General features: G+C 36.8%; 3 protein-coding genes across 6 annotated transcripts in view; 1 reads left to right on the top strand and 2 right to left on the bottom strand.

Annotated features, from left to right (window-relative positions):
• The window catches only part of LOC135168204 (uncharacterized), a 23,741-nt gene extending 13,242 nt beyond the window's left edge, over positions 1-10,499 (bottom strand). The window contains exons 1-2 of one of the 4 annotated variants that reach the window (XM_064132166.1): positions 10,359-10,499; positions 10,181-10,263 (exon numbers count right to left, since the gene is read on the bottom strand). The gene's annotated coding sequence lies outside the window, so the exon portion shown is untranslated. Of the gene's footprint in view, positions 1-3,830; positions 3,987-6,400; positions 7,085-7,430; positions 7,997-10,180; positions 10,264-10,358 lie in introns of those variants that run through there. The other 3 variants (XM_064132165.1, XM_064132172.1, XM_064132169.1) reach the window with 3 other exon arrangements.
• On the top strand, positions 8,142-17,364 carry LOC135168197 (pleckstrin homology domain-containing family M member 2). The gene is made up of 6 exons (XM_064132156.1): positions 8,142-8,523; positions 10,376-10,571; positions 10,671-10,858; positions 12,293-14,998; positions 15,155-15,274; positions 15,753-17,364. Exons 1-6 carry the CDS (start codon positions 8,290-8,292, stop codon positions 15,867-15,869), a joined length of 3,561 nt encoding a protein of 1,186 aa, XP_063988226.1. The 5' UTR covers positions 8,142-8,289; the 3' UTR covers positions 15,870-17,364.
• LOC135168214 (large ribosomal subunit protein uL29m) lies at positions 17,352-19,356 on the bottom strand. The gene is made up of 5 exons (XM_064132190.1): positions 19,197-19,356; positions 18,539-18,700; positions 18,266-18,480; positions 17,929-18,088; positions 17,352-17,653 (listed from the first exon to the last, which is right to left on the bottom strand). Exons 1-5 carry the CDS (start codon positions 19,319-19,321, stop codon positions 17,491-17,493), a joined length of 825 nt encoding a protein of 274 aa, XP_063988260.1. The 5' UTR covers positions 19,322-19,356; the 3' UTR covers positions 17,352-17,490.

The raw sequence follows: 19,356 nt of genomic DNA, 5'->3' as shown, positions 1-19,356 counted from the left end.
GAGGGACAAAAGCGACAGACCAACACACATGCACGTGATTGTATTCGACTTTTGGGCGTGACCTTTGAGGTTTCACTTTCGATAAACGCACGGTAATGTCTCTAACCTCATGTCTCACGTATACATCGAATCATATGAAAATTCTGGTACACGTTGGATTGAGATTCTCCATCGAAGGGCAGTTCCTCGAAGGTCATAACAAATTCCCCATAAAAAATAAGAAGATTTGTGAAGATTTTCCCTTTAATTTTATCGTTTTTTAATGTTTTCCGAGATAATTCAGCCAAAAGCGAGATAAATAAAATTACCTTTTCTAATTTTCTTGAATTTTCCAACTTATTACTACACACAATTCTCTAAATTTTCAATTAAATCAATTAATTGGAAATTTAATTCAATTCTCAATTAAATAAATTAATTGAAAGTTCAATCAAAGTTCAATTTTTAATTAAATACATTAATTGAAAATTCAATTCAATTTTCAAGGAAAATAAATTAATTGAAAATTCAATCAAATTATATTTCAATTAAATAAATTAATTGAAAATTCCGGTAAACACAAATCCCCCGAAAAACAATTTTCAACTGTAGTACGTGTCTGTGACATTAAAAACTAACTACTCAAGAAAAACTAAACCGAGATAATGCGAATGACAGAAACTCGCGCTTATTGTAAACCCATATGGTGATAAAACTTTTAACTACGTGATTTTAACACGCCAGCAGTTCACGATATGGCGGACAAGAAGTTTTAATAAAAATTGTTGGCCCTGCCCCCGTGTTACACTGTAAGTTCGAGGCTGCAGTTTAGATTTCTCTCCACCTCATGAATTTATAGCAATACAGAGTGAAAAAAAAAGGAAGAAAACTTCGGAAAATTTCGTTCAAGAATTCCATTATCACGTGTTCAGTTTCTCCTTTTTCATTTTTTTTTTAAAGCCCGCTCTGAAGCCGAATGAAATATTTTTTTTAACCAGTTTTACTGCGAACTGCATAATGTTTTCTGCTTCAAACTTCTTTCCCTCCATTTCTGTTTTTATCCCGGTGGGGAGATTAAAATAGGAAATTTTTTACTAATGGAATAATTACGTCGCAATCCTTGGAAATACAGGGGGAGTGGAAAAATTGGGAAAACAGATTATTTCCGGTAGACTGAGTGAGTTTATCTCGTTAAATTATGTCACCGTATTTTATATAATTAAGGAGATGAGTGCTGCGAAAAAATTCGCAAATCATATTTCGGTGGAATTTTTAATTGACTTGCCTTAAGTATATTCATCTCATGCACTAAATTTATTATTTACTTAATTTATTTGAAAATATAACCAGCGAAGTGGTAATGGCTTATGCACCACTCGTAACTGCCGACCACTTTTTCATGAATATCTTGAAATCTAATGCAGATAGAAAAAAATTGTTACAACGTTTTTTGTAGAGCAGAATGAGTTCTACAATAAATGTTATAACAAAAATTCAGCTATTTCGCTTAGATTCAGAGTTATTGCTCCGCAAACTGGACCCTGAGATGAGTCAACTTGACAATTTACCACTTCCCTGCTGAATACTCCTCTCAAATAAATAAATATTCGGTAATAATGTATATTTATCTTCGTGGAGTAATTAGATAACATAAAATAAGATGATGGTCCTGATGAAAGATACCAACACATCTCCTAATGTTCGCGTTTTAAATGATAAATGACAGATTAAATTCTTTTTTGCGTCTGAATAAAGGCATTTTTTTCAGTTAAATGTGAATATGATTATGATTATGATTATGTGATGCAACAGACGGATTTATTAATATACAATTACATAAATTATGGCCGTGAAAAGGGGAGAAGTAGCCGTCAAGAATTTTTCCTTCGACATTAAAGAATTTGAAAGTGAACGTCAATTAACACCCGTCAAGGGGAATCAGATGATCTCTCTGGTAACGGGTTATTTTACCGTTTTGTCGCATACATGATCAGGAAGGTCTATTTCATAACGCGCCTGGACGAGTCGTTTATAGAAATGGAAAATGAATATTCAATTGATCGGAATGGCAACGGAGTTAGATTTTAATAGTTAGAATTTTCCGATTATTTAACACGTTATTTTGTCGCTCAGAGTGCATTTGGCGCTAATTGCTGACTAATTACGTTATTTAATCGTTTGAAAGTGTTATCGAGGTGCATGAAGAGGGGGAAAGAGAAAAATTCCTGCGCTGGTATTTGATTTTTTATTGATGAGTCGATTTTCGCGTAAAATTTAGAAAAAAAAATCGCAGATTTCATTGATTCGCGAACTGACATTTTCCCGTTAATTATCCGGCAAAAATCGTGACATTCCGTGAACGCTCATGATAATTACCCCATAAAACACTCATTTTTAACGCAATTTTTCCCCCCAATTTTCGGGGGAATAATTGAATCATTACGTTTTCCAGCGATGAACATGTGAAAAAGGTCGTTGATTCATCTGCTACCGAAAATTTTGCAATATTTTGCACGTCATCGATAATAATTGCGTCGTAAAAAGCAACAATTCATTTATCACCAGTGAGAATAGCCAGTGGAGATACAAATGTTCACGCGGAAAAGAATGAAAATAGAAAATTGAAGGAAAAGGTCAGTGATTTCTCTGCGATGGAAAATTCCCCTGACATTTTCCCCTTCAATTTGCCAATAAAAATCACGGGACAAATATCGCGAGTCTTTCTTTTTTCACTCCAAAGGTCATTGAATTACTCGCGAAAAATAACAGGAGACATTTAATTTTCCGGGCATACCAGCACTCGGAGTGAATAACCGCCGCCTAAAATAACTGACTATTACGAAATATTAATTCTAGATGGTCTCGGCGATTATGCAAACCCAACGATAAAGCTTTACTCGCGGTGAATTAACGATAATATTTGCGTTATTATCTCGGCGTGAGAAATAATTCAGGGAAAATGAGGAAATTTGCAGGAACGAAAAAGTCAGAAATTACCGTAGCGTTTGGTAAATCGGATTTTGATGTTTTCGTTCGTGAAAAATTACTGCGTCATTCGGTTGAACTTGTCAATCAGATAGTTATAATTATTCAGCTGTTTGAGAGATATTGAACAACTTTTTTCAAACGATCGAATCATTTTTACGATCGCGCGGTAATTTAGATAATTTTTCTTTTTGTGAGACTGAAAAAAAATTGAAAATTGTTCTTGTAACGAATTTACGAAGATTTTTGTTTATTGCATTGTTTAATTAAGGGAATATTGAACCGAATAATAATTTTTTCCATCTCGCCCTTGACGACCTCATTAAACATTTCACTTTTCAGAAAATTCATGAATAATTTTCATCATTCGTCATAAAAATCTAATTAACTTGTATTAGTGTTGTAATCTCCGCACTTAGACTTGGTGACATGGCACAGTTATTTCCAGCCACCACTAGATTCATTTTGACACTAAACTTCCTCCAACACCCCCAAACCTTTTATTCTAAAACCTTCCCACCAACAAATTCTCAACCAAAAAATTTCTAAAAAATCTAATCGCAACCAAATGAACCCAAAACTCTAAAAACTACATTTTCCCAAATTTTCAAATTATAATGAGTCCATCACCTCTCCGAAATGACGACGTTATCACACTTCTCAAAATTCATCACCCCAAAACCCCAACTTTAGTCCCCCGTTCTCAAAAATATTTTTACATCTTCCGTTACTACACTAATTTATTATAATTTAATTAATTGCAACCTTTACACGTCTTTCACTGGTAATTTGACGAAACTGATTTGGGGATTGGGGGGAATCTGGTAATGGAAATACTGGCTTTATACCAGCCACAGAAGACGTACCAAAACCCATTCAAATCATCCATTCGTCTCACGGAGCCACCGGTTGGCGCGAATAATCGATGCGTTTCGATTGCATACCGTCAAATGGTTTGACCGTCAAAACTCAAATCCTAGAGAGATATCACGTTTCACTTTTGACTGATTTTCCACTACTAAACATTACATCAATTCTTACACTATCGTTTAGAGGTATCGCTTTCCTAATGGAGTCTCCACTGATAAATATTTAATGTTTGTGACGGCTGGGGGGGAGGGAGAAAGAATTCTTCAAATGGAAATGATGCGAACGTTTCGAGAAATACTTTATCTGAATAGAACGAATCTATTTAACAAGTTTCATATCAAACGTAACTTTGAATTTTATTTTTTCTGTTATTCAGTTGAAAACAATAGTTCTCAGTTGATTGAAATGAAGGTCTCATTGTCTGGAGGGAGAATTATTAATTTATTAATGTGGGAAAATTGTTTATTTAGTTTTTTTTTTTTTGTTTGAAAGTGGTATTTCTCAGGGGCAAAACACAGTTTTCAATTTAGAAACAGTTTTTCTTGTTTGAGAACTTCTGCATTTGTCATGCGAGGGAAACAGGTGGGTCACATCTGAAAATGTGATATCTTATCACTGTCATCTGCTGCATTATAGTGAAGTGTCAGAATAGAATTCAGATTTCGATAAAAAATAATGGGGTTTCGAGTGAAGGCGATGGCACGACTCAGGAAAATTCAGTTTTTAAAATCTAGTGTGTGTCAAGTACATTGTGTACTGTTAAAATACATAATAAATAAATAATATAGTACTGTTATATAGTGAAGTCAAAAATGTCTGTGGGAGAGTGCGTAATAGTATTTTTACATAAAAAAGAAGGAGAAAAAATGGAGGAAATAGCGCAGGGGATTCACACGATTGCAATTCAATTATTTGACAATTTAATTAGTGTTTTGAAAAATTATTGGAATTATTAATTTTATAGTGGAAAATAGTATGGCTTTAGTATTTTCACACGTATTGAAAATAATACGGGTGCCCTGCTCTAGTGCCATAAAAAAAAAGTGTTCACTTGCATTTATTAAAACCACTGGGTCAAAACAGCTCCGCATTTTCCCTCCGTGAGCATCTGTTTTTCGTAATTTTACGAGGGAAACGATTTCCAACGGCATTATCTGCAGATATTTATATTTCACGAGGTTCTAATTATGTAGCGAGTATTTATCTGTTTGTAATTAATTTTACGGTGCACATTGCTTCGGGTAATAATTGATTGCGTGAAATGAGGGGAAAGTGGAAAGTGGGTATTTTTTTTTTTGTTTTCGGGAAATGTTCCTCCGTTAATTGTGGATTTTTCAAGCCCTCCGGGTAATTGTTGTTGGGGCAGATTCCTTCCGCTTTTTTTTTTTTATTCAACTCCCAACATGGCGGGGTGAATAATTATTTTCCTAACGAGAGATTCAGTCGGACGATTTAGTTCTACTGGTGGGTCGGCTCTCTTTAATGCATTTTCCGTTATTTATTATTACGTCGTTATTCACACGGCGCATTATTATTGAAGAAATGAGGCGATGGCTGAGTGATTCACCGGCGCATGGGGAAAAATCCCCCGTAAAAATGACAGAACAATTCGTGGAATCTGCAATAGAAAATTATCAGAAAACTTTACAAATTTTACGGCGCGAAATTCTCCAAAAAATTGCTCCTCTTCATAAAAAAATTACGATATTCCAAAATTATTATGCAACGCATGAGTTATTATTTATTTTATATACTTCCGAAAGAGAACGTTAACGTAAAAATAACAGCGAAGTGAAAATATGGTAAAAATGAGGAGAAATAAAAAAAAATTGACGACTCTCCCCCATTTTTATGAAACTGGTGAGTTATTTTATTTTATATACTTATGAAAAATGACGCTTGGAGACATTTTTTTTTCTAGTAAATTTTTATTGTATTTTTATCTCTGTGTTGTTTACGAGATAAGAACGTAATTGATTATTGTAATAGTAACGTTCTGGTTTTATCGTATGCTTCAAAGGGGGAAAATTTATTTGCCGTCGAGTTTACCAAGGAAATTTGATTTCTCGGTGAATTATTTTTTAACGACTGGGCATCATAACATTTTTACAACAACTGCAATTGGGGGAACTACTGGGACCCGTGGAATATTGCTAGTTGCAGACAATATGGGCTTTTACCCTGTTTATGGGTCCGTAATAGAGCTATTTAGGGAGTACTGTTATCCGGCAGCGGATGATTTTTCTTTGTTAGTTTTTCTTGTTAGATCGGGAAGGGGGAGGGGGGGAGGTTTCATTGACTGAGCGGTTTTAGCTGCTGGTCGATAACTATTGGAGCGTAATAGCTGTTGAATTATTCAGTGAAAATTGATCGCCAGTAGGGAGTTTCTGATAAATAAAAACATCTCCGCGAAAATTTTTTTCCCTCACTCGGTGACCCCACAGACCCCCCTCTCGTCATCGATTAACCACCCCCCAGTGACTTTCCCCCCGAATGTCGTTAAACCCACACTCACAACGCAATTAATATAATAAAACGTCAGAACGAGACAAATTGTCGCACTTACCAAGCACCAGGACGTGACGTCTCACCGTCTTTTTAGGGTAAATGGGGCTTGAGCTGAAAATGGAAAGAAAAAAAAAAACCCAGAGCAAAAATGTTGTACATGCAACGGCAAATAACAGAGCATGAGACCAATTTACAGTTTAACGAGAAAAAACGAGTGTTTTACGTGTCAAAAGAATTAATGCTGGTGGTTAGATGAGTTGAGTGTGAACTAAAAAAAAAAAAAAAATTCCGAATACATGGATGAGCAAGCCAGGGCGCTTTGTCAGATGAATAGTCCCCAGGCGATCTGCGATCTTTCTGTTGTACCATAACCGGCTTCGCGCTTTGTGAGTTGTTAATAGAGTTAATCATGCAGCTGGTAGCGAGATATTATAAACTAAACGTATGTGCGGTCACTCTACCCAAGAGTATCGTGAAACAGTTTCTAGGTGTATAATGGCATGAAAAGGGGGAGAAATAAATGGCAACTTATATTAAACTTGTGAATTTATCGATGTGGGTCAGCCTGTTGTGCCTCGACTGGGGAAACAATTCATTGTTTCGGTATCAAACAATTGTCTGGGATTTTTTTTTATCGGGTACAAGTGGAAGATGAGGTTTTTGAGACTCGGACGAATTTTTTTTTCACGTTTTTCAATTATTTGATACGGTATATCGCACTTTAGCGATCTCCGTTGATTAGTTTTTCATTATTAAGAGATGAAATACCGTTATTTCGAACTGGGGGGGGAGGGGGTGTCGTGAAGAGATACATTCGCGAGTTATAAGTGTGGGATTGCGTTTTTTTTCTTTTTTTATTTATTTATTTTTTTTAATTGAATAAAAAAATTTTGGGGGGATTTTTACCGACGGGTGGGAATGGGATGTGCGGGAGATGGGGTGGACTAGTTGGGGGAGGGGTTGACAGATGGCGCAAGAGGGCTTTCGCGGGTTTTAAACGGTTTCGAATGGTTATTTTGGGACGGCTGATGAATTTGTTAATGAAATTAAATTTAGAAATGGGAAAATGGGACGAGTGTTCTACTCACCTGATTTCTTTCCACCTGTGGTGTTGATTCACATCGCAGGATCTTCGCAGATCGGCGTTTTATTGATCCATTGGAGAACGAATCGATGGATATTTGACATTTTTTGAAGGAACAAATGTCAGTCGGGATCTTGAATTTGTGCGGAACTTCAATTGATGTAATTAATCGAAATAAATATTTTTTTATAACAAAAAGACCTCGATGAACCACCCTACGTTAATTAACCCCCTCGTCACTTGTCCAGGAAAATGGAAAAATGTGAAAAAGCCATTTTGTGTGTTGACAAGAGTCTCCTCGAGTTGATTACAGCCTGAGGCGTTCAACCGAGCGATTTAAATAATTTGGAGCTTTTGTTAATTGTTCTTTCACCTCGGGAATGAGATGCATACATTCCACGATGATACACACACTAATTATAATCATCTTTTGACATTTTTAGCAAAAAAACTGAACGAAAATATCTGGAAAATAAATATAATCGGCCAGCGATTTTTTACTCGCTCCAAAAATGCAAAAAAAGCTTTTTTCAATTTTTTTTTTACACACCTATTCATTCCATAATATTTCCAAAATAAATCCCCCCAAACCGACGATCGAAACTGACAATAATTCACCCCACAAGAACTCAAATGGCCGTTGAACAATCATCGAGGCCCCCCCAGTGCTCCGGGTCACAGTCGTGTCACTGAATTTCCCCCGATAAATCCAACTTTTCTCATCGCAAAATATTTATCATGACAAGGAAACGTCACTGACCACGTTTAAACCAGCGAGTCCGCTAAATAATGGTCAGACTTATTACGGAGGAGACATCTGATCGTTCGAATAATCCCGCCTGACTTGCGCACCAATAAAATCAATGCACCGGCCCCCGAGCTGCGGCAGTGCGACGCCGTCGAGACAGGACGTGCCCGTTGTACCATCAAACTCGTGTAAATTAACGAATTTATTAGGTAAATTATCGTTATTTCGTGGATATCAACATGTGAATATGAAGGAGATAATGCCGTCGAGGGAAGACATGGATATGTGCACGGACAAGGTGTTGTCGAAGGGTAGAATCCTCCAGGAGCTCACCAAAGCTGTGAAATTGGTGAGTAACTCATGCATTTCCTCACTTTCTCATGTATTTGTCGTCAAGGCCGTGTTCATGTACATCACACAGGTGCAGATTCTACGTCACAATAGTGAGTGGAAATGTGTGAAGGGGTTTTAATTCTGCAGTGCAGCTCTTAGAGAATTAGAATCGACAATTTTTGTGCCCTTTCGTCCAGTTAATGTTTTTGGAATGTTATTTTGTTAATTTATTTGGGAGATTTTGGGGCTATTGAATGGCTCATTGCGATGGGTGAAGTGATGTCTGGAGTTTTCTGAGGGATTGGACTCTTGTTTCTGACTCTTATTGCGTGATTCATCGATCAACAGCTCTTCTTCGAGGGACTGACAATCAGCTGACAGTTGTCAGTCTATTTTGGTCGGTTCCCTTTGGATTAATCATTCTGGGAATTTTCTACTCACGAATTTAGGGCTCGGAAGGGAGATTTGCTGAGTGAGAGACGAATTTTTGGTAATTACTGATGTAGTTCAACAGCAGTGAATGCGCCATTTTTTGCATTAATTTTCTTCAATTATTATTGTTAAAATCGTCTCACGGCGAAAGAGTAATATTCCAGCCCTTTTCTTCCTTTTATCGAAGTAATTATTGTAAAATATTCCATAGTTTATTTGGGAGAAATCGGTTTCATTCATTTATTTATTTATTTGTCGAGTCTTTAGTCGTTAATTTGATTACTCGCATTTAATTATTATTCTTCTAATGATTCCATAATCTTCAATCAGTCCATCTTCCTTTGGTCAAGCCAACTGACTTTAAATACTAGTTTTTTTAATTTCGTTGGAATTAATGCTGTTGTTTTTAATTCGTAGCTTTTACTTTCTGATAGTTCTTATATAAGACATGTTTTCTCTTTTTTTATTACTGCAAATAATTTACACTGTTTGTGTTAAATTCACGGAGAGCCTCGAAGATTCTCATTGTTTGATTTTTCATCATTATGGGGTCATTATTTTTGGGGAAGGGGTTTTGGAATTCGGTATCGATTTTCGATAATTGCAATGTCTATTCAATTAGTGAGATATTCTGCGAAATTGGAGGCATTGATTTTGGAGAGGGTTATAGACCTCATTTTTTGTTATTGGAAAATGTTTTCAAGCTAAATTAATTCCAGGAAATTAATTCCTGATTTCTTTACATTTAATTGTTGAAGAAAATTAAATGTCATTCGATCATTAAAATTGTAACTATCAAGAGCTCCTGAAGGTTTTATCCTCTAAACTGTTCCTAACATTTTCAGTTCTGAACTTTATCAATTCTTCGTTTCTCCAGATAAATTCATCACTCACTTGAATTTAATTACTCATTAACAGCAGTGACTGTGTATTTTTTATATCAGAAATGTCTCTTAAACTAATTAAAAAATTATCAATTGGACAAAAGTCGTGCCGAGCCAACTGACAAATGAAAAATTTTATTTCATCATTCGAATTCCCCTTTAAACCCGTCTTTAATTGTCGATTTAATTCATTTCCCAGGTAATTCATACATTCCTTATAATTTTATAATTTTTCTATCAAAGAATTGTTGACCACTCGAAATAATAGTTCCATTCTCTCTTATTATCATCACAAAATAATGTGCGACAAACTCAGCATAATTTTAAATTAAATATCTTCTCAATTCAATTACTCACCAAACCATTCGAAAATTCAATAAAATCCTCCACAATCTCCAGCATCAGAACTCTGAATTTTCCTGGAGAACGTAATGACCCGCCTCCGAACCCGAATAAACATCTCAATTAATACTGACAACTCTAACGGACTCTTATCATAAGCGAAAAAAATTATTGACGAGTAAAAAATAATCACCCTTTTTACTCTTTCAGGTGTACGCCCAGAGTCTCCATGGCTCAGTGGTGTTGGACGGCGATTCCTGGCTCGTGTACTGGCTGGATCGTGCCCTGCGCCACGGATTACGAGTCGAGAGACACGGATATTGGGGAACAGTGCGTGAGCTCAGCCACCAGGACACAATTGTTGTGATTCATGCATTGCAAAGTGTCTTAACATCGATTGGCAAAGGTGAAGCACTGTCGATTAATGACAGTCTATGTCAAAATTAATTTCACAAATTAATTTATGAATTTGAATTAATATTTTCTGCTTGATATTTGCCTTCAGGACGAGCCTGGCTCTATCACACTCTGAGTGAGGGAAGTTTTGAGAGCTACTTGGCTTGTTTCTTGAGGGATACAGTCACTCTGAAGAAGCAGTATTTTCCTCATGCTCTTGTACGGGACGCTGACAAGACCCATCAATTGATTAATCTCCTAGCTGGCCTAGAGAATGTTTCTTTCACTCTTCAATTGGTGAGAGCATTTTTTAGAGTAAATTATACGTTCGATTTGAGCCTTGAGAATGTTTTTTAGAATATTTTATTGTTTTATATTTTCATAAAATTCCATTATTATTGTTATATCATTTAATTTTTAATTAAATGATACTCTCTAATTATTTTATTTATTATTTACAATACCGTACTATAAAAACTGGGAAGAAATAAATAAATTTTGAAGGACTATTCACGATCATTCCTCATAAATAATTTCGTAAAACGATATTCGTAATATCATTTTCCTGCCTCTTCAAGATTTTAAATTCAACAGCACGCAAAAAAGAGGATAAATCTTACGACACATATCGATAAATTTTTATCAATCTTCGGTCACCTCTTCTTTTCCCATCTCCAATTTCTTTCCCGTCTCAAACGAGCCCAGCTGTAAACACGTTCGACACGCTTGGCTTATCACAAAAGTTATAATAAATTCGAGTCAGTTTATTTCCGTCCTTTGAGAGTGAAAAAAAAAACCGCCGGAAAAATGTAAAATGAATTAAAGCGATTTCATTGAATAACATCGCACTGATGCGTGTATTTTCCGTCGATATTTCCATACAATTGTAAAAAAGAAAACCTCGTGGACCATAAAAGATCAAAGGACCCCAGTCAATTTACTATCTCCCTCGAATGCCAATATCACCCCGTAGTTACAATTATCGTCATCGAATAAAAGAACATCCCATTAAATGCATCCATAATACACTGATACGCTTGTTTTTAATGTTACGAAAGGTCACGAGTTCACTCAAGCCAACTGTCCAGATTGTTAACCACTCTCTCTCTCTCTCTTATTTTTTATACAAAAACACCAACGATCAGCTGTGGAAAATCTCGAGTTGAGTTCATTGAAGGGAGTGATAAAAATATCACAAGTTTTTTTTTTCGAATTTGTTCTCCCTCATCACTGACTGTCGCGTTGAATTATAAAAGAAACAAAATATTCCAATCTCTCCATTCTCTTTTTCAGTGATGAAAATAATGTATTGAGACCAATCAATATTTTCAGGCCTTCACATCTCGCATTTGCGACCATCAATGTCGAATATATAAAAATTTATCTGTTTTTCATCGGAATGAATAACAAGTTTTAATAAATAATTCCTTCATATCGTTTATGAGAGGAATTGAACTTTCGATTTGAGCAACAGTTGTTCATACCCTGTTTTACAAATAAATCAATTGACTGAGTAATGAAAGAATCAGTTATTCTCATTCGTTTATTCCTTTTCGCTGATAAACAGACTGCAGTGAGACGAATCAATATTTGCTTGAGCCCTTCACATCTCACATTTGCCAGTGCCAATGTCGAACGGATAAAAATGAATTAATTAACGTGAATGAGTAACAAATTTACGAATAATCCAATCAGTCAAATCAACCCGACAAACTCAATTATTTTTTTCAGGACGTAACATACCTGGATATCTGCAACTATATGCCCCAGCGTCCGATGAGTGGATCTCCCTCAGGAACAGCCCTATCCCTCCACCTGCGTTCCTCCAGCGTCACCTCAAGCCTAGCATCACCAGGTGACTCCGGTGTAGCCCTTGACAGTGACATAGAGGGTGCAAACGAAACAGACGCAAGCAGTTACAAAGAGGAGGATTACTCCATTAACAACATTCCAAAATACCGTACACCAAAATACAAATCAATAATGTCATGCCCCCAAGACAATAAAAACTTGGATCGTTCGTTCTCCTCGAGTGATTCAAGTGAGGATGGTAAAACTCCGGTTCACTCACCCTCCCTGAAATCCAAGTTTCAACATTCGGGAATGACAAAGAGTGATATTGCTAATCAGAATATAACGACGAAGATGGATGATAACGAGTTAAACTGTTCGAGTTTGGACACACTGAAGGATTACAACATTTACAGCAAAAGTTTGGAGGAATCCCGTCTTGACAAAGTCAACAATGACATTGAAAATTCGTCAAAGGATTACACTAAACGGAGTAGTTACTACGCCGACGGTTACAGCTTCAAGAAGACCGTCGATTCACGTAATTCATACGTCATCAACAACGACACAAATCTCCTGGAGCTCAGCATGACAATATCAGACTGCGATTGTTGCACGGAGACCCCCTACAGCATTCTGAACACAATAAACATGACAGACACGAGTATTCTATCGTCATCGGGTTCTGAGGCAGTTGTGCAACGTCGCCAGAGGAAGAAAAAACGAGGTGAGACGAAGAAACGCGTGAGCTTTCACGAGGACATCTTCAAGACGATGAAGCTCGATGACGACGAGAATTTTGCTGACTTCTCCGTGAGCTTTGTCTCCCCGAATTCAGTGCAGAAGAGGGATGCCCAGAGGGGAAGATACAGCTGGTGTGGTAATGGAGACTCTCCGTACATTGAAAAAACCAGCAGCACTAGAAAGGTCAACTCTGATTACTACTCGTCGTCCTCGGGGAGTGTCCTGGACAGTGATTATGGTTGTAAATCACTGGGGAAGATCTGCGATCGTGCCATCTGTCAGAAGAACTCTCGGTGCACGTGCGGACCGTCGATGTCAGAACGAGGAGTGCCAGAGGGACAGGAGGATCCTGGAAAAAATTTCAAACCCAAAATGGAGATTGAACTTGAGGAGAATGAGGCACAGGAGGCGTACATTGTCGAGAAAAAATGTGGTTACATTATTGAAGATCCTCCAGTGGATGTCGAGAGCCCAACACCACCACGAAACTCGAAATACAGCTCGAGTGATTGGTCTGACGTCGACAGCATGACAACATCGACTGATCTTGAGGAACGTCGAGGCTCTCGTCACTTGGCATCGCCCCTGAAGAAGCGAAACGTGACGTCTGTACTGCCAAGTGACAGTGGCAGATTGGGAATATCAACAATGCGTCCCGCTACCTCGAGTACATCATTACTGAGTCGATTTTTACGATCGATAACAGAACGTAAATTTGAGATAAAAAAGAGCAAAAAATCGCTGAAGCCTAGTACACTCTACATCAAAGGTGCGAAGGCCGATTACGATACATTCAAAGATTTTAACGACAATTTGGAAAAGGAAATACAGGACAATATTGTCGCTGAGAAACAGGATTTCAGTGGTGAAAAAATCAGTCTAAAACTTCGTGAAGTATTCAAACGTCACATTTACAGAGATAAAACTGAAGAATTGTACAAAGTCTACAAAATTCGTAGCTCGTACATGAATAATGGCGACAGTAAACCAATGCTCGCCCTCTTGACCGACAAAACTCTGTACTTGACTGGTACAAAGGGTGACAACAGCTACAGCAATCAGTTTGTCATACCCTACAACGAACTTGATGTTATTATGATCGGACCTAATGCACAAACGATATTGATATCAAATGCCGATTACGAGATGCAGTATTTGTTCTCAACAGGCAGTTCACAGACGACATCTGAACTGATATCACATTTGGAAATGGCAATGAGAAGGTCACCCTCTAAGCCACGTTTACCAGCTGTCAAGGAATTGAATTACGATGATATGCACACCCTGAGGCACTCGATATTAACTGAAACAGCTGTACATTGTGATGAAAAAATTGAACATTACAGTTTAATTTACATGGAGGACGATCATATATCACCACCGAGCACACCATGTGGTCCAACCAAAGAGGGAGATCTTATGTTCAGACCACATTCGTATCAGGCACATCCTAATGCACCAACCAATGCCTGGGAGGCGGGATATTTTGTTCTCAAAGGTGGTGTTGTTTACATGTTCACTGATTCGTGTCAGAGATTACCCAAACGTGCTATACCACTCAAGGGTGGATTGTGTCAGGGTTGCAGACGTATTCCAAATTCACACAGGCCTCATACGTTTGAAATACTACTCAAACCTAATAAGTCCTTTCAGTTTGCTGCACCTGATGAATATGTTGCCAGTGAGTGGCTCCAGAGCTTTGTCCAGAGTGCCTCGGGACTTTTTGACACCAATGAGATTAGCAGCCCCATGCCATGTAGCCTCATCGCCACGACGAATCATCTTGTTGCTATGAAGGAGGTGTTCCCCGGGGTACAGAGGGGACAGACACTGTCGTGTGCTTGTGTTGAGGATCTTACAGCTTTTAGGGTACCACTGGCCCAACAGTCCTGGTGTATTTTGGTGAGTGGATTTATTTGGGGATTATATTGATGGTTTTCAGGGGACAAACGGGGACGATACGTTGATGGGGGCTGATGATGGGATTTTGGACGGTTGTGCTCGATTTATAGGCACGTAGAATATCATTAGTTAGTGGTTTCTCATTTTTTTTTAAAGGAATTTGCTTGTCGGGAGGTGCATGAGAGCAGCGGTGATTGGGTGATTTATTTTACGAATTACACGGAACTTTGCGCCTTTCGAGAGGTTTTAGAAACACTTTGGGCTGACGCGAATTTGGTGAGTAATATTTATATCTATTTGTTAGTTAATTAGAGTAATTTTTTCCAATCGAGACACGTTTGAAGATTTATTTCATGAAATTTCGTGTATTTTTTATTTTTGGACGATATTCACAGATTTCGGAAATGTTGAAGACCGTTTTCTGTGGAATTTAATAATTGAAAAATTATTTTTTAATGATTACGCGGGATTAAATCAAAATTTCATAATTTCTGTGGAATAATTCAAGTAAGTTTTCAATCTCCATTATTTTTTTCGCGTTCTCCTCCCCAAAAAAATAACAGTTATTTCCTCTATCAATGACACTCGAGATTTCATTCCCCACTTCCTAAAATTATAAATCATCCCCAGCATTGCAAATGACCAAGGAAAAACGCCCTATTTCCTTTTCATTTGCAGCAATGTGCGCTAATATGACAGCATTAAGTTAATCTACTGGAGTAAAAACTCGAGATGAATTTTTATTAACCCACAGGGTGAATTTCCCATGGTAACTCTTCCACCGGAGAACAAACTCCACCGAAGATGCTCAGATGCAAGTAAAGATCTCGAGCACGCCTGGAAACACTTATTGCCAGTATCGCACGATTGATTCGATTGAATTACCACAATCGCTCCAGCAATAAATTAACCATTAAAATCCAGTAAGCGCTATATGATTTATCGAGATTGTGGAGGGCCCCGGACTCTCTCCACACGCGTTAGCATATCAGTGGAGCTCATTCCCAATCATATAAAAAATAATGAGTGGCTTAATTCTCTTTATTTCTAACAATCGCGATTTAAAAACGAAATTAATTTATTTTGGAGTTAAAAGAGGGAGAAAATACTGGGACTCTTCTGATCTCATAGTTACGACGTAGATATATATATATTTGAATGCGAAACTGGTGCAATATATAGTCATTTGCAGAGGGGATTTAAAGTGAAATAAAAATATATGAAGCCCCGAGATTACGGAGAATATTATTTACTCAAGCCGGTAGAAGGAGTGGTAGAAAGATGAAAGAATAAAGAATATTAAGTCAGGGGGCAATATTAATATATATTCGTACTCTTAAATTTCATTCTTTTTTTCTCACAGAATTTATAAACGTGATTAAGTTAATTTACGATGGAAAGACTGTTGAACAATGGAAATTTTCCATTGGATATTTGAGGGGGGAATTATAACTGTATGGATGTCTACAATAATCAGCATAATAGAGAGTGTGTCGAGATATTAATGAAATTGCATAGCATCTGATCGTGTTATATCATTCGAAGGGCTATACCAGTTATTGTGAAACAATTCGTCGGTTAATTTTCATTACAGAAATTAGATTATTTCATGGTATGGTGAATAAGTTTATTCTAGTATTTTTTAATACAGTTAAATTCACAGAGAAGTGAGTGCACTTTTTCTATGAATATCATTGCGTCTAACGATAAATTATATATTGTAAAAAAAAATTGTGGTGCTTCAATATGTGTCGTGTATTCATGAATTATTATTGAAGCGAAGTGTTATGCTTGCGTTGCTCATCAATAATTTTGTTCAGTTATATTATTTTAATACTAGGTCTACATTATATTTTTTACATCAATTATTTTTTATTCCGGTGTTAGGTCAATGAGAGCAGTTATTAATTTGTGAATAGTCAGTGAATAAGAGATACGAAAATTAATGGTAAAATGCAGCTGTTGCAAAATTGTGATAGAGGCGTTAGTGCGTAGTGATGGAAAACAAAAAGTCCATTTACACGTAAAAGTTATTACTTTATGGTATTTAAAATATTGGATCAATTGTGATTTATATGAATTGTGTGGACATACGTGTATTTCCAGCTGAAGCTCGGATTTTTTTGTTTACTATTTTTTTTTCTCGTTTGTTTTGAACAAAGTAATTGGTGTGAACGACCACTCCGGCTCTATAATAGTTGGCCATTGGAGTGTTATCGTTTTCACGCCAATAAAAACACAATTTTCGGCAGCCAAAGGGTTCATTGAAGAATTGAGTTTAATGATATAATCACATCACGTGAAATAGTTACCAAAATAAATTGTACAAGCTAGTCAGGTGAATAAAATGCAATTTTATCTTGAAATTTTTATTTACACTGTGGAGCATTGAATGGTGGTTTTTTGACATTTATTTGATGATTTGGATTCAGCTGCTTCTGTCCAGAATGGAATTTAATTTTTAAGCGATCGACGAGGGATAAGAAAGGGAGTTACTGAGGCAGACCGTCAGACTCCAGGGGTACGTAGTGAGATGCTGATCGTCTGCATTTCATGGCCTTGTCGACGTCCACGTCCGGATACTGCTCTCGAACTGCCTCAACATCCACATTCGGAAATCTTCGGAATATCTTTCGCACGATAGCTCGTCGGTGGCTGCAAGAATAATCGTGTTTTTGGGGATGTTAATGAATGGAATTGGGTGAGAGTTGAGGAGGTTGAGGATGTTCTACACTTCTTGGGCAAGAATTGCGGCTTTTTAAAAATTTTTCTGACGAATTTACGATGGGATTGACGTGAAAAAAAATATTTTGTATATTCTTTTGATTTTTCCGTGGAAATGCAATTGTTAAGTTCCCAGAAAAAATTGAAAAATGTGGGTTATCGGTGTAATTGTGTCGAACATCCTTGAGTGAACTGGAAATACTGACTTTCGCTCTCTGCGTTTGCATATCCAAATCTTCTCCCGGAATTTCCTGAGGAATTTCGCCACTGCGTAACCCCCGTAGGAAAATTTGTATTTATTCCGGTAACTGGAGTTCAACCATTTTGGGATTGCATGCTGACGGAGCTGGTACCAGCGTCTCAAACCTAGAGTTAAAAAATTATATTTGATCAATAAAAAAGTAGATTTAACAACGTTTTTACATCAGGTACGATTCACACCTGCTCTTTTAACATCTACGAAATTTAGAAGGGAATTGCGATGAAAAAAACTAACTTCGTGGTACCGTCAAATTAACGTATAGAGAAACACGAAAAAATTACCTAGTTCATCATTAACAGTTTTCACGGGCCTCTCTCCATGTACTCCAGTCTCTAGATAATGATATGCCTGATTTCTTTCCCTCACGACTCTCTCCAGATTCTCCATACTGTCTTCCACTTTATCAACTCTCTCAGGATTTGGAAACAATTCCCACTCTTGTGCGTGTGCATGCTCCATAGTCATGAGCATATTCCTCTCTTTGAGTAGAATGTACCTGAATTGTTACTGAACAATTAGATTGTGGAGTTGAGAGAATAATCGAAATTAGATACCAGAGTTTGTGAAGATCCTCATTGCTCTTAATTCTCAGTTCATCCAGCTTCCAGGAGCGTCCAACTTTGACATTTTTCTGGCCCCAGTTTTTTGGATCATCAAAGAACTCCATCAGGGGATGAGGGGGTGGTTTTGTGGAATATGAATTTTGCAGACATATGCTGTAATTAATTTGTAAAAATCATTACTACGGAATTAATTAATAATGGACCTAACAATTTAAATACCGAACGAACTTACACATTATTTACATCAGTGAACAACAACGGTAAAACAAAATCTTGTGGACATATTTTTATGTTGAAAGTTGAAAATAAATGTTAACACGTGAGAAATGAAGAGAAAATGTCTCTGCGATTGAATATTAAGACAGTGATTGTAATTTTAAAATGATTCATTGTTTTTTATTAAAAAAATTCCTGACACTGATGTTCATTGTTAAGTGAATAAAATACGATATAAAATTAAACTACAATAATAAAATATGACTCCGTAAAGCCAACCAAAGGTTAATTAATCAATTATTGTTAAAATAACAATAATATATTTTAAAAGTGTCATCATAACCTCAAAACAGTCGCCATAACCTCTCCCCTCTAATCCTCACTGAATAAACAAAGAAGAATTCATGATTCGCAAGAAAATATTATTGAATACCTTGGAATAAAAGAAGTCGTTGGTATAACGGTGTTAGAAAGAACTGACACCGAACAATTGTTAAAAAACATTGACACATTTTTTACTGCTCCGGAAAGCCTCACGGCTTTCACTAGGGCCGCCATATTGGCTCTGATGTTCTTGTGTAACAAAGGAATGA

The sequence above is a fragment of the Diachasmimorpha longicaudata genome, chromosome 12 (genome assembly GCF_034640455.1).
Source record: "Diachasmimorpha longicaudata isolate KC_UGA_2023 chromosome 12, iyDiaLong2, whole genome shotgun sequence".
NCBI lineage: Eukaryota > Metazoa > Arthropoda > Insecta > Hymenoptera > Braconidae > Diachasmimorpha > Diachasmimorpha longicaudata.
This window is presented reverse-complemented; position numbering and strand designations above follow the sequence as displayed.